General features: G+C 42.6%; 2 protein-coding genes across 3 annotated transcripts in view; both read left to right on the top strand.

Annotated features, from left to right (window-relative positions):
• The window catches only part of LOC140410852 (4-galactosyl-N-acetylglucosaminide 3-alpha-L-fucosyltransferase 9-like), a 234,301-nt gene that overhangs the window by 142,189 nt on the left and 79,273 nt on the right, over positions 1-12,839 (top strand). The window lies entirely within an intron of this gene.
• LOC140410850 (4-galactosyl-N-acetylglucosaminide 3-alpha-L-fucosyltransferase 9-like) lies at positions 3,599-12,761 on the top strand. Its single transcript, XM_072499553.1, has one exon. The coding sequence runs from the start codon at positions 3,800-3,802 to the stop codon at positions 4,868-4,870; it is 1,071 nt and encodes a 356-aa protein (XP_072355654.1). The 5' UTR covers positions 3,599-3,799; the 3' UTR covers positions 4,871-12,761.

Here is a 12,839-nt window from a genome sequence, read left to right as displayed (position 1 = left end):
GCCCGGATCCACTTCCATCTTAATAATAATAATAATAATTGCTTATTGTCACAAGTAGGCTTCAATGGCAGCACGGTGGCGCAGTGGGTTAGCCCTGCAGCCTCACAGCGCCGAGGTCCCAGGTTCGATCCCGACTCTGGGTCACTGTCCGTGTGGAATTTGCACATTCTCCCCGTGTTTGCATGAGTTTCGCCCCGACAACGCAAAGATGTGCAGGCTAGGTGTATTGGCCATGCAAAATTGTCCCTTAATTGGAAAAAATTAATTGGGTACTCTAAATTTATTTTTAAAAAAGTAGGCTTCAATGAAGTTACTGTGAAAAGCCCCTAGTCACCACATTCCAGCCCCTGTTCAGGGAGTCCGGTATGGGAATTGAACCCGTGCTGCTGGCCTTGTTCTGCATTACAAGCCAGCTGTTTAGGCCTCCCATTTACCCAGAGCATTACAGCAATAGGACCTATCTTGCCTGCCTTTAGATTAAACAGAGAGTGAATAGCAGAATCACTGGTGCTAAGCTCTTTCACAATGTATTTTTGTAACATCATGATTGATCAATTAGTTGCTGACCTTGACTGCATTCCTCTTGTGACAATAAAAACATTGGGCGTCATTCTCCGACCCCCCGCCGGGACGGAGAATGGCCGTTGGCCGCCGTGAATCCCGCCCCCGCCCCCGCCGAAGTCTCCGGTACCGGAGATTGGGTGGGGGCGGGAATCGGGCCGCGCCGGTTGGCGGGACCCCCGCTCAATTCTCCGGCCCGGATGGGCCGAAGTCCCGCCCAGAAATTGCCTGTCCCGCCGGCGTAAATTAAACCTGGTATTTACCGGCGGGACCAGGCGGCGTGGGCGGGCTCCGGGGTCCTGGGGGGGGGCGTGTGGTGATCTGACCCCGGGGGGGGTGCCCCCACGGTGGCCTGGCTGCGATCGGGGCCCACCGATCCGCGGGCAGGCCTGTGCCGTGGGGGCACTCTTTCCCTTCCGCCTCCGCCACGGCCTCCACCATGGCGGAGGAGGAAGTGACTCACCCCACTGCGCATGCGTGGGAAACTGTCGGCGCCCGCTGATGCTCCCGCGCATGCGCCGGGAAACTGTCAGCGGCCGCTGACGCTCCCGCGCATGCGCCGCATTTCCGCGGCAGCTGGCGGGGCAACAAACGCCATTTCCGCCAGCTGGCGGGGCGGAAATCCCTCCGGCGCCGGCCTAGCCCCTCAATGTTGGGGTTTGGCCCCCAAAGATGCGGAGCATTCTGCACCTTTGGGCCGGCGCGATGCCCATCTGATTGGCGCCGTTTTTGGCGCCAGTCGGCGGACATCGCGCCGTTTGGGGAGAATTTCGCCGATTGTCTCCTTAAACTCACATGATTCAGGAGTGTGGTTAACTCATTATTGTTAATATTCCATTTTAAGCATTACAGATTGATTGCCTATTCTGTAGCTTGTAGCTGAGATTGTTTCCTGCTTCACAGCGATTTCAGTGGTTTTGGTGCCATGGTGTCCTATAGGTTCCTTCCCTAACTGGTGAACAACACCATTTAATGCGCTCTGCAGGTCTTATGCACCTTTTTCAGCACTTTCCACGGCCATCACTATCTCCATTGCTCGTTTCAAATTTGCCTTGGCCTCTGGAAGCAATCTGTGTTGAATGATGTTGTTCATGCCACAGATGAACCTGTCCCATAACATGTTGTTTAGGTTGGCTCCAAAATCACAATACTCCATGATTGCTTCAGTCTAACAATGTAAGTTGTGATCAAGTCACTTGCGGCTCCCGCCCTCAAATTCAATTTGAATCTCTGGAGTATGATTGATGGTTGAGGGTGCAATTGAACATTTATTAAATCCATGAGCTCACTAAATTATCTGGAGTCGGTCTCACTTGGGGCTGTAAGACTGCAAATAAGGTTTTAGGCCTGAGTTCCACAAGGAGAATTACTTTGTGTTTCATCTCCTCTCCACTTTGTTTGCTTGGAAATCATATCCAAGGCGCTCAACTTATTGTGTCCAGTCCTCCATGGAGGTGTCAAATAGGTTTATTCTGGTGAGTACTTTATTTTCTTAGACTTCGATTGAAACATATTACTCACAGGTGTTGGGTCAGAGGTAGTGTCAGGATAATTTATCCTCGTCACCAGATGTAAAGGTGCACTTTCACAGATGTCATTTGTGAACACAAAAGGTGTTTATAAATGAGAATTGGACAGCAGTCTCATGGCTATAGCAAGCTCCCAAAATGTTGCTTTGCCGAAGAACCTTTCTCACCATGGATTCCAAACACTAAGTCCCGATTGGTCACACAGGCCATGTGACCCTTACTCTGCTGTGTTGCCCTTGAAGGGACAATCACCATAGATAAGCTCCTAAATAATGGATTCTAGCATTTTCCCTCTGGCCGATGTTCGACTAATTGGCCTGTAATTTCCTCTTTCTGTCTCCCTTCTTTCTTGAATAATAGATTTACATTTGCAAACTTCCAAGCAGATGGGAGATTTTTATAATCTAGGGAATTTTGGAAAAATTACTATCTCTGCAACCACTTATTTTAAGACCCTAGGTTGAAGTCTATCAGAACCAGGGACTTGTCAGCTTTGCTTTTAACATTTTTCTCAGTACCCTTTTCCTGATACGAATTGATTTCAATTCCTCCCTTTTTCAACTTCTTGCTTTACAATTATTTCTGGGATGTTATTTGTGTCTTCTACAAAGAAGACAGACACAAAACATCTATCCAGTGCTTCTTCCATTTCCATATTTCTCATTACTAATCACCAGACTCGCCCACCCCCCAGAGGACAAACACCCACCTTAGCGACCATTTTTCTTTTCAAATATCTGTAGGAACTCTGTATGCTTATTTTAATATTTCTAGCTTGCTTACTCTCTTATTACTTTTCCAGTCATTCTTTGTTTTACTTATATCTGTCCAATCCTCTGACTTGCCACTAATCTTAGCAAAATTGTATGCGTTTTCTTTCAATTCCCTGCTATCTTTAACTTCCTCACTTCCATGGATGACACATCCTTCTCCTCAAATAATTCTTTTGAACTGGAATGCATCTTTGTTGAGTGTTATGATATATCTCCTTAAATATCTGCCACTGCATCTCAACTCATCTATCGCTCAACCAAACGTTCCCAGTTCACGTTGCCCAGCTCTGTCTTCGTACCCTTTATTTAAATTTAAAACACCAGTCTTAGATCTACACCTTGCTTAGTCAAAATGAGTGCAAAATTCAGTCATGTATGATGACTGAAAATTATGAGCCCATTAATTAATCCTGCTTCATTGCACATTAGCTGGGGGCCCTGCCAAGCAAACTCAGCTGATCGCCTCTGATTGGCCAAGAGCATTAAAGGAGGCAGAATTTCTGCCCCAGTTTCCTTGATCACAGGGAAGGCCGTTGTCCAGTTGATGTGCAGTAACCCTATCATCTACCTTCAATTCTATCCTATGGCTCTATGAAAGGTGCAATATAAATGCAAATCTTTCTTTCCATTTATTCCACAGTGCATTGTAATGTTGACAACATTATCATGCTCATTGTTGTCTGTGTTTGATTAGATCCTCTTACTATCATTTTTCTTCATTCTTTTTGTTCACTTCTTTCCTAAATTGAACTCTCATTTTAAGCTTTCTCCTCTTCCACTCTCTTTACCTTCTCTCTTATATCTCCAAGCTAAATCTTCCTCATTCCATTCAGAAAGCTGTGTTCAAACATTCTGGATCTTGATGCAGTTAATTGGAAGAGAAGCTGTGCTTCCAGGATCCTAATAGTCTTAATCTTTCCCTTCACAGGAGACATTATGACATCAATTGGTAATACAGGGATTTTTCGCATCCTGTTAATATCCACCATCTGTTTGGGCTGTTTTTTAGCCATGTTGTTGCTGTATGTCCAACCAACAACCAACTGGATTTATACTCCATTGGAATCTGCCAAATCGATACTCGGTGTGAAAAAGCCCCTTGTGAAAGTTATTGAAAAGAATGAAACTATTGTACTCATTTGGCTTTGGCCTTTTGGTGGAAAATTTGAGCTCAATTCTTGTGGATCTGAGTTCAACTGCCGTTTAACTGCAGATAGAAACCTCTATAACAAATCTCATGCTGTCCTTTTCCATCACCGAGACATGAGTGGAGACTTGTCCAATCTGCCCAAACAGCCTCGGCCAACATTTCAGAAATGGGTTTGGATGAACCTGGAGTCACCTACCCACTCTCCAAAAAAGACTGGACTCGACCATTTCTTCAACCTGACCTTGACATATCGTCATGATTCAGATATCAAAGCGCCTTATGGGTCTCTGATAATAAACAGAGTGCCATTAGATTTTAAACTGCCTAAGAAAAGCAATCTGGTGTGTTGGGTTGTAAGCCATTGGAACACTAATCATGCCAGAGTGAAGTTCTACAATGAATTCCGCAAATACATTAATATCAACACTTACGGTCAAGCCTTCGGGAAACGTCTGGACAATCACAAATTGATGCCTACCATATCTAGTTCTAAATTCTACCTTGCCTTTGAGAATTCAGTACATGAAGATTACATAACTGAAAAGCTCTACAATGCTTTGCGTGCTGGCACCGTGCCTGTGGTCCTGGGGACATCTAGAAAAAACTATGAAAATTACATTCCAGCCGATTCTTTCATTCATGTGGATGATTTCCACTCAGCTAAAGAACTTGCGGGTTACCTGCACAAACTGGACGGGAATGAAGATTTGTACATGACCTACTTCAAATGGAGGAAACACTACTCAGTGAGGAATCAGTTTTCCTGGTGTGAACACGCATGCCACGTGTGTGAGAATGTAAAACGGTATCAAGAATATAGATCATGTTCCAATTTGGAGAAATGGTTTTGGGACTGAACTCAAAATCACATGTTATGGGCGAGGCGTTTTCAGAACCCCAAAATGTATCATGGAGTTCAACCAACCTCTCCCTTCAATGGATTTGTTGCTTTTCCTAGCACATGGCTTTTTCCCTAGGTGTGGTATTACAATTATGGACAGGTGGGTTTTCAAACATAAAACACTGTTTATTCCATGAACTCAACTTAACATCTCAACTAAACATTGGATCTCTCATTGAGCTCCACCCACTCTATGGCATCACTGTTTTCTTAAAGGTACATTGCTTAAACAACCAGTTCTTAAAGGTACTCTCGCATGACACATCCCCCCAAGAAAAAAAACCCCATCAACTTCAAGATGGTTTCATTTTTCACTTTTGCACCATCCACTAAGAAATGCACACATTAAATATACATTTTTATTTAAAGAAAACAACACACGCAAACAGGTATAATAATATAGTCCATTTTTCTTTGTTCTTCTTCCTCCAACTAAAATGGTTGATAGTCTTTTTCAACAAAGTCTCTGCACGATCCATCCATTCCTCTACTCCTCGGCATTTCTCTTTAGAATCAGATACTTTCGTTCAATCTGACCACAGAGTCCCTTGCAATTCTCCAATACACGAGCATTGGTGATCACAGCTTTCAGGCAGTCAAATGCCTGTTGAAAGTCCGCTGTCCATTGAAATTTTTTAGGTTTCTTTAGCAACTCCATCAGTGGAGTAATCACGCCACAAAACTTTTGCACAAAGGTTCGATCAAATTCATTCATGGTAAGAGATCGCATTGCCTCCCTTTGTCATGAGGGTATCGGAAACTCCTCAAGAAAAGTGATTTGGGCTTCTCCAAATTCACTTTCGGCTAGGTTCATCACCAAACCCGCCACCTGAAGTTGATCGAAGAACTCCATACGATGTTTTAAATGTTCTTTCCATGTCTGGAAAGTGGAAATAAAAGCAGATTGTCCCACTTTCTCCATGCAATCCTTCAATGGTGGGATAGAATAAGAGTCCATTCTTGTAACTGCATTCACCTTTTGATAGTCCAAACACAACCATTGGGTACTGTTTGGTTTAGGTACCATCACTATGGGTGAGCTCCATTGGCTGCAACCCACTTCAATTATGCCATTTTTAAGCATACTCTCAATCTCTTTGTTAACCTGTGCCAATTTTAAAGGATTAAGTCTATATGGATGTTGTTTGATAGGAACAGCATTTCCCACATTTACATCATGTATAGCCATTTTAGTACTTCCCAATTTATCTCTACAAACTTGCCCATGTGATATCAATAACTCTTTCAAGTCAGTTTGTTTTTCCTCTGGAAGGTAACTTAATTTACCCCAATTTTTAAGAACATTCTCATTTTCCAATTTAATTTGAGGTATGTCAAAATCACAGTCATCTGGATTTGGTTCGTCACTTTGAGTTAGAATCATTAAAACCTCCTTTTCCTCTCCTTCCCTTTCAAAGTACCTTTTAAGCATATTCACATGACACACTCGGTGAGCCTTCTATCTGGTGTTTTTTCCACATAATTCAGCTCACTTAATTTCCTTTCAATCTGAAACAGTTCACAAAACCTAGCTTTTAAAGTCTCCCCTACCACTGGTATCAACACTAAAACTTTATCCCCACTGGCAAAACTACGAACTTTGGATTTCTTGTCCGCTACCCGTTTCATCACATTTTGTGCAATTTTCAAATGTTGTCTAGCCAATTCACCTGCTCTATTTAATCGTTCCCTAAAATTTGACACGTAATCCAATAGTGGAATTTCCGATTTCTCACCCACCAATTTTTCCTTCATCAATTTAAGTGGTCCTCTTACCTCATGACCAAAAATTAGTTCAAAAGGACTAAATTTGGTAGACTCATTAGGTGCATCCCTAATTGCAAACAATACAAATGGGATTACTTTATCCCAATCCTCTGGATAATCTTGACAATAGGCCCTCAATATTGTCTTTAATGTCTGATGCCACCTTTCTAACGCTCCCTGCGATTCTGGATGGTACGCAGTTGATTTAAATTGTTTTATTCCTAAGCTATCCATAACTTTGAATAACTTTGAAGTAAAATTAGTTCCTTGATCCGATTGAATGTCTGTGGGTAGTCCATATCTAGTAAAGAATTCAAGCAACTCCTCCACAATCCTTTTAGCTGTAATATTACGTACTGGAATGGCCTCTGGAAACCTAGTAGACACATCCATTATAGTCAAAAGATATTGATTCCCACTTTTTGTTTTAGGAAGCGGTCCTACACAATCGATTAGGACCCTTGTAAAAGGTTCCTTAAATGCTGGAATGGGTATTAAGAGCGCTGATTTTATCACTGCTTGAGGTTTCCCTATCACTTGACATGTGTGACATGATTGACAACATTGAACTACATCTTTCTGTAGTCCAGGCCAATAAAAATGTTTCTGGATTTTAGCTTGAGTTTTCCTTATTCCCAAATGACCTCCCACTGGTACCTCATGTGCAACTCGCAACACCTCCTTTCTATACCCTACCGGCAATACTACTTGATGAACTTCTGCCCAGTTTTCATCCGCCTGCATATGAACAGGTCTCCATTTTCTCATCAAGACATCATTTTTACGGTAATAACACTCTGGTATACTCTCAGATTCCTCTTCCGTATATGCTTTCTAATATATCCGTTTTATTTCTACATCTTTCTGTTGTAACTCTGCCAATGTTCCTGAACTAAAAATATTCACCTCACCCTCCACCTGTTCTTGTTCTTTTTCAACCATCTGGTCAAAAATCGTTTCTGTTAATTGCACTTTAGCTTCATCTTCACTCTTTGATTTCTCCTCTTGTCTTAACCTGTGACTTTGCGAACTTGTTACTCGACAATCCAGAAAAATCCCAGGATATTCGTCCTTCAACCCTTCAGTTGACTGATTTTCCAATGGCTTATCAACCACAGTAGGCATCACTCCCACCTGCGATCCAGCTATATCATCACCCAAAATAAACTATCTTGTCCAGGAATACAGTTTATCTATTACTCCTACTACCACTTCACCACTCTTCACTGGACTTTCCAACATTATCTTATATAATGGAACACTACTCCTCTCACCCTGAATTCCACATGTCACCACCTTTTCTGGCACCATTCTTCGCAAACTACATAATTCCTCATCACTTACCATTAAAGATTGACTAGCCCATGTATCTCTTAAAATTGTGACTTCTTTACCTGCTCCTCCTGATACACATGAGTAAATTTTACCCACACAATTAAATTCTTTAAAGACATCTGGCACCTTCTTAACAATTACTTCTTGAACAGGCTGTACAATCGTTTGCACCTCTTCGCTTCCCTTGGGCTTTCCTTTCCCACTCTAACAAACCCCACCGTCTTATCCTGTTTTACCACATTAGCCTTCCCAGTGCTTTTCTTCAACCACCAACACTGTGACTTTACATGGCCTAGTTTATTACAATGAAAACATTTGAAATTTTTCATTTCTTTTCCACCATCCTGGATTTCTTTTTTAATCTGAAGTACACCCTCTTTATTGTCTCCCATCAGATCACCTTTACCTTTACCACTTGAGTATTTCTCATGTCCCCAGTTTCTATCCCTCACCGGCTGAAACTGATGTCGGAAACCAATCTTTGATTTATGAACTAATTCATAATCATCTGCCATTTCCGCCGCTAATCTCGCAGTTTTAACCCTCTGTTCTTTCACATGAGTTCTCACTACATCAGGAATTTAATTTTTAAACTTCTCTAAAAGTATAATTTCTCTGAGAGCTTCATACGTTTGGTCTATTTTCAAAGCCCTTATCCACCTATCAAAATTACTCTTTGAGCCTTTCAAACTCCATTTATGTTTGACCAAATTCTTCCCTTAAATTTCTAAACCTTTGTCTGTAAGCTTCAGGCACTCGCTCATATGCACTTAAGATGGATTTCTTCACCTCCTCATACTTTCCAGATACTTCCTCCCATAGTGATGCAAACACTTCACTAGCTCTACCTACCAGCTTTGTTTGAATCAGTAACACCCACATGTCCAGTGGCCATTTCATGTGCTTAGCTACCTTCTCAAATGAAATGAAAAAGGCTTCCACTTCCTTCTCGTCAAACCTTGGCAATGCTTGGACATATTTAAATAGATTCCCACCAAGCCTTCGACTATGACACTCTTTTTCACTATCCTCATCACTATCATCCAACTGTACGTTTCCCTTTACGTCTGCCAATTTTTACTGATTGTTATGTTTCATGGCCATTTTCTGAAGTTCAAACTCCCTCTCTTTATCTTTTTCCCTGATCTGTATCTCCCTTTCTTTTTCTTTTTGTTTTGCTAGGGCTATTCTTTCTTTTATCCTTTCTTCTCTCTCCTTTTCTTTGTCCTCTCTTCTCTTTCTTTTTCCTCTCTCTCAATCTCGTATGCCAGCCACTTTAATTCTTTCTCATGTTCCATTTGTTTAATTTGCAACTGAATTTTTGCCATTTTCAATTAGTCAAACTCTATCTCAGGCAACTTTAAATGCTTAACCACCGCCATAATTACCTCATCTTTTGCAGTTAACATTACCTGACAAAATGCGAATATTCTTGCCAAATCTAACAGTCTGTTTTTCATTTCTGTCCGTAAGGTAACGTGTAACATTCACCACCCCCAAAAATGTCTGAGCCTCTGAAAGAGCCATTGTTCACAACACTCTCCCCATTTAAACTAAAATACCACACCGGAAAAGCAACAATCCTTCACTGTCTTTAAGTTCACAAAAGCCAATCCAATAGATAGACTTTTATTCCCCTCGAGCCCCCAATTGTTATGGGCGAGGCTTTTTCAGAACCACAAATGTATCATGGAGTTCAACCAACCTCTCCCTTTAATGGATTTGTTGCTTTTCCTAGCACACGGCTTGTTCCCTAGGTGTGGTATTACAATTATGGACAGGTGGGTTTTCAAACACAAAACACTGTTTATTCCATGAACTCAACTTAATATCTTAAATAAACATTGGATCTCTTAACTCCCCTTACTTCAAAGATAACTCAGAAAATATTGCAACAGTAAATAATTCCTTAAAATGTTCCTTCAAACTTCCAAGAGACTTAACACCTTTAAACAAAATCACATCAGGTTAAAGGCTTTACTTTAAATCACCCAAATGATCCAGGCATAGTCTTTCATGGCAGAAATCCAGCTCACTGCAAAACACAGACACACACCCAGCTCTTTTCCAAACCAGAACTTCTCAAGCTGCTGTCTCAAACTGGCTTTCTCCTTTTAATCAGCTCACAGCAAAACCAGCCAGGCACTTTTCAAAACTGAAACCAAACTGCAAAATCAAACTGCAAAATGGCTGACCTGAGCTCTACCCACTCTATGACATCACTGTTTTCTTAAAGGTACATTGCTTAAACATCCAGTTCTTAAAGGCACTCTCGGATGACTCACATCACTGGTAAATATCACGGATCATGAGCAATTTCTATCAAATTCAATTGACTTCTTTCTCCAAAAGAAAATATTTTTGATTAATTCATTTGTTTAAGCAATAGTAACTCGACAACCTTACATCTTCCCTGGTGATGTGAGAATTCATGATGCTTCTGAAACTGCAGTAGTTGGATTCCGAGCATCAATTTCTCGTCTTAAATTGACCTGTGCTGGAAAATAATGGCTTTCCAAGGTGAATGATTTTATTTAGGAAAAAAATCACACTGTCTTTCCCCTGCTAATGCCACTTTTAGAAACATTTTAGAAAAAGATAAACTGTATTAGAAATTATCGAGAAAGTGTCCTGAAACAGATTTTATAGCTGATCAGATATATTAAAGTTATAGTGCCCTATTCGAGACAATCTTTCACTTGGAATTATCTATGAAGGTGGTCTGAAACACATATTGCCATTCTGTGTGGCGTCTCTATGAACCCATGCAATATCACCTCAAGAAACCCCAAAGGGTTTACCTTAGACCCCCTCCTTCTCCTCAACTACATCTTCTCCTTTTGGAATATGAATGGAGATGCAGCAGAATTTTCTCCCTGATATGTGAGCAGAAATGCTGGTAGGCATTTGCATAATTTTGTGCCACCAGCCAGTGCCCTGGTTTGTGGACATCATGCCCAATTTCAGGGTCTCCCCTCCACAATGACATTCCAACAGCTGTGACTGTTTATTTCAGATTTTGTAAAGTTGCTGCGAGGGAACCTCAAAATGGAGGCGCACTCTCCCTCTCTCTTTCCTTCGTCGGTGTGATGACTGGACGATTGTAAGAAATTGGGTTATGAATATAGTGGACAATTTAAGGGTTAAACACTGGCAGAGGAGGTCAGTGATGGGAGGAGCTAAGAGAGCTCAGGGACATTTTTTAACAGCTGTGGGGGGAGAGGCACTGAGCGATATTGTGAGAAGCTGTGAAGAGAGACAGTGGCTGGAGAAAGGCTTTTGGAAGTGAGGTCTGGGGCTGGATTCTCTGATTTTCAAGCTATGTCTTGATGCTGGCGTGAGAACGGTGGCGTTTTACGACCAAAAATTTGACGTAAACAGCCACCGATTCTCCATCTGGCTGGGGGCTAGCAGGAAGGCAGCGCAGACCACCCGGACCTAACTGCCGATACGGCACGGATAATTGCCGGATCCATGGCCACGCATGCGCACGGTGGCGGTCTACAGTGGCCGCGCCGAGAAACAGAGCGCCGGCCGCGCGTGGTCCCGGCCTGTAAAATAGTGCCTTCCCATTTGGCCGGCTCGCGAGCCCCGGACCACCCCCCAACAGTGCCCCCAGCCCCTGCCAAAGTCCTCCCTGCCCGCGGATTGGCCCTTCCCCGACTGTGACGGGCTGGACTGAGTCCACAGCCGCCAGGCCGAGTTCCCGACAAATGATAGCACACGTGACCGACGCCATCGGGAACTCGGCCGGTTGGGGGGGGGCGGAGCTTTATGGGGAGGGCCTCAGGCAACATCCTGAAACTGTCGATACGGCACGCGGCTGATGTGTTAGGCAGGTCAGTTTGGTGTGGACTACAGTTGATGCAGCGATGCAAGTAACAGACCTCTACACTGTAGAAGATCCAACACGGTTTTATTGACCGATAGAACTAACATACATATTTAACTGTGGGTCAACACTATACTGAACTGACTGGAGACCTTGTACTAGCCTGACCAGACTCACTAGCTACCGCATGGTGTTTGCACTGTGCTAGCTCGTGGACTCGGACTGTCTCAGCGGCTGGGTCCAGAGAGAGCGGGAAACCTAGTGCCCTCTGGCTTTATAGTGGTGGTGTCCTGTCTGGTGATTGGCTGCACTGTGCTGTGTGCTTACTGGTCATCCTGTGTGTCAATCACTGCCTGTCCGCACTTCATTATATACATGCGTGGATATTATGACAGCAGCGTACTCCTAGAGTATGCCGCTTAGCGGCGCCACTCCCGATTTCATCGGTAACATTGATTCTCCAGCCGATCGTCCCTGATCTCTGATCTGGCAACTCTTGCTTTTTTTGGGACCACAGGTTGAGGCAGAAACGCAATGAGTTTGAGAAAAGAGAAATTGAGTTCCCATATGCTTGACTCCGAGTCCATACTCCTTTTCCAAGTAAGATACTATTTTAAAAACAGAGCAGCCTTCTCCGGAGACAAGGGAAAGACTGAAACAAATCAAGTGAAGCAGCCATTTGAAGACCTTCAGATAGAGTAAGAAGAGATTCTCAGAATGTGCACTGTGAGACATGTATCACTTTAAGGCCTGCATGTTTAAGCTATATTTAGAGCTGCATGTGTATGATCTTGTTTTTTGATGGGAAATTGAATCGTAATTTTAAGGTGTACGTGTGTGGCTGTTCTTTTCGGGTTTGAAGTTAAACAGGTTTAATATTGTTATTCACAATAAAGTTTTGTTTTAAAAATGACTAACCTGATTTCTTCATGGAATCATGCCTGGAGTGAATCGATCTTTTCACAGTCTTTTTTCTTTAAATATTTTATTG

This window comes from Scyliorhinus torazame, chromosome 4, assembly GCF_047496885.1.
Source record: "Scyliorhinus torazame isolate Kashiwa2021f chromosome 4, sScyTor2.1, whole genome shotgun sequence".
Lineage (NCBI taxonomy): Eukaryota > Metazoa > Chordata > Chondrichthyes > Carcharhiniformes > Scyliorhinidae > Scyliorhinus > Scyliorhinus torazame.
The sequence above is the reverse complement of the archived record's forward strand: the minus strand, read 5'-3'. Positions and strand labels throughout refer to the sequence as shown.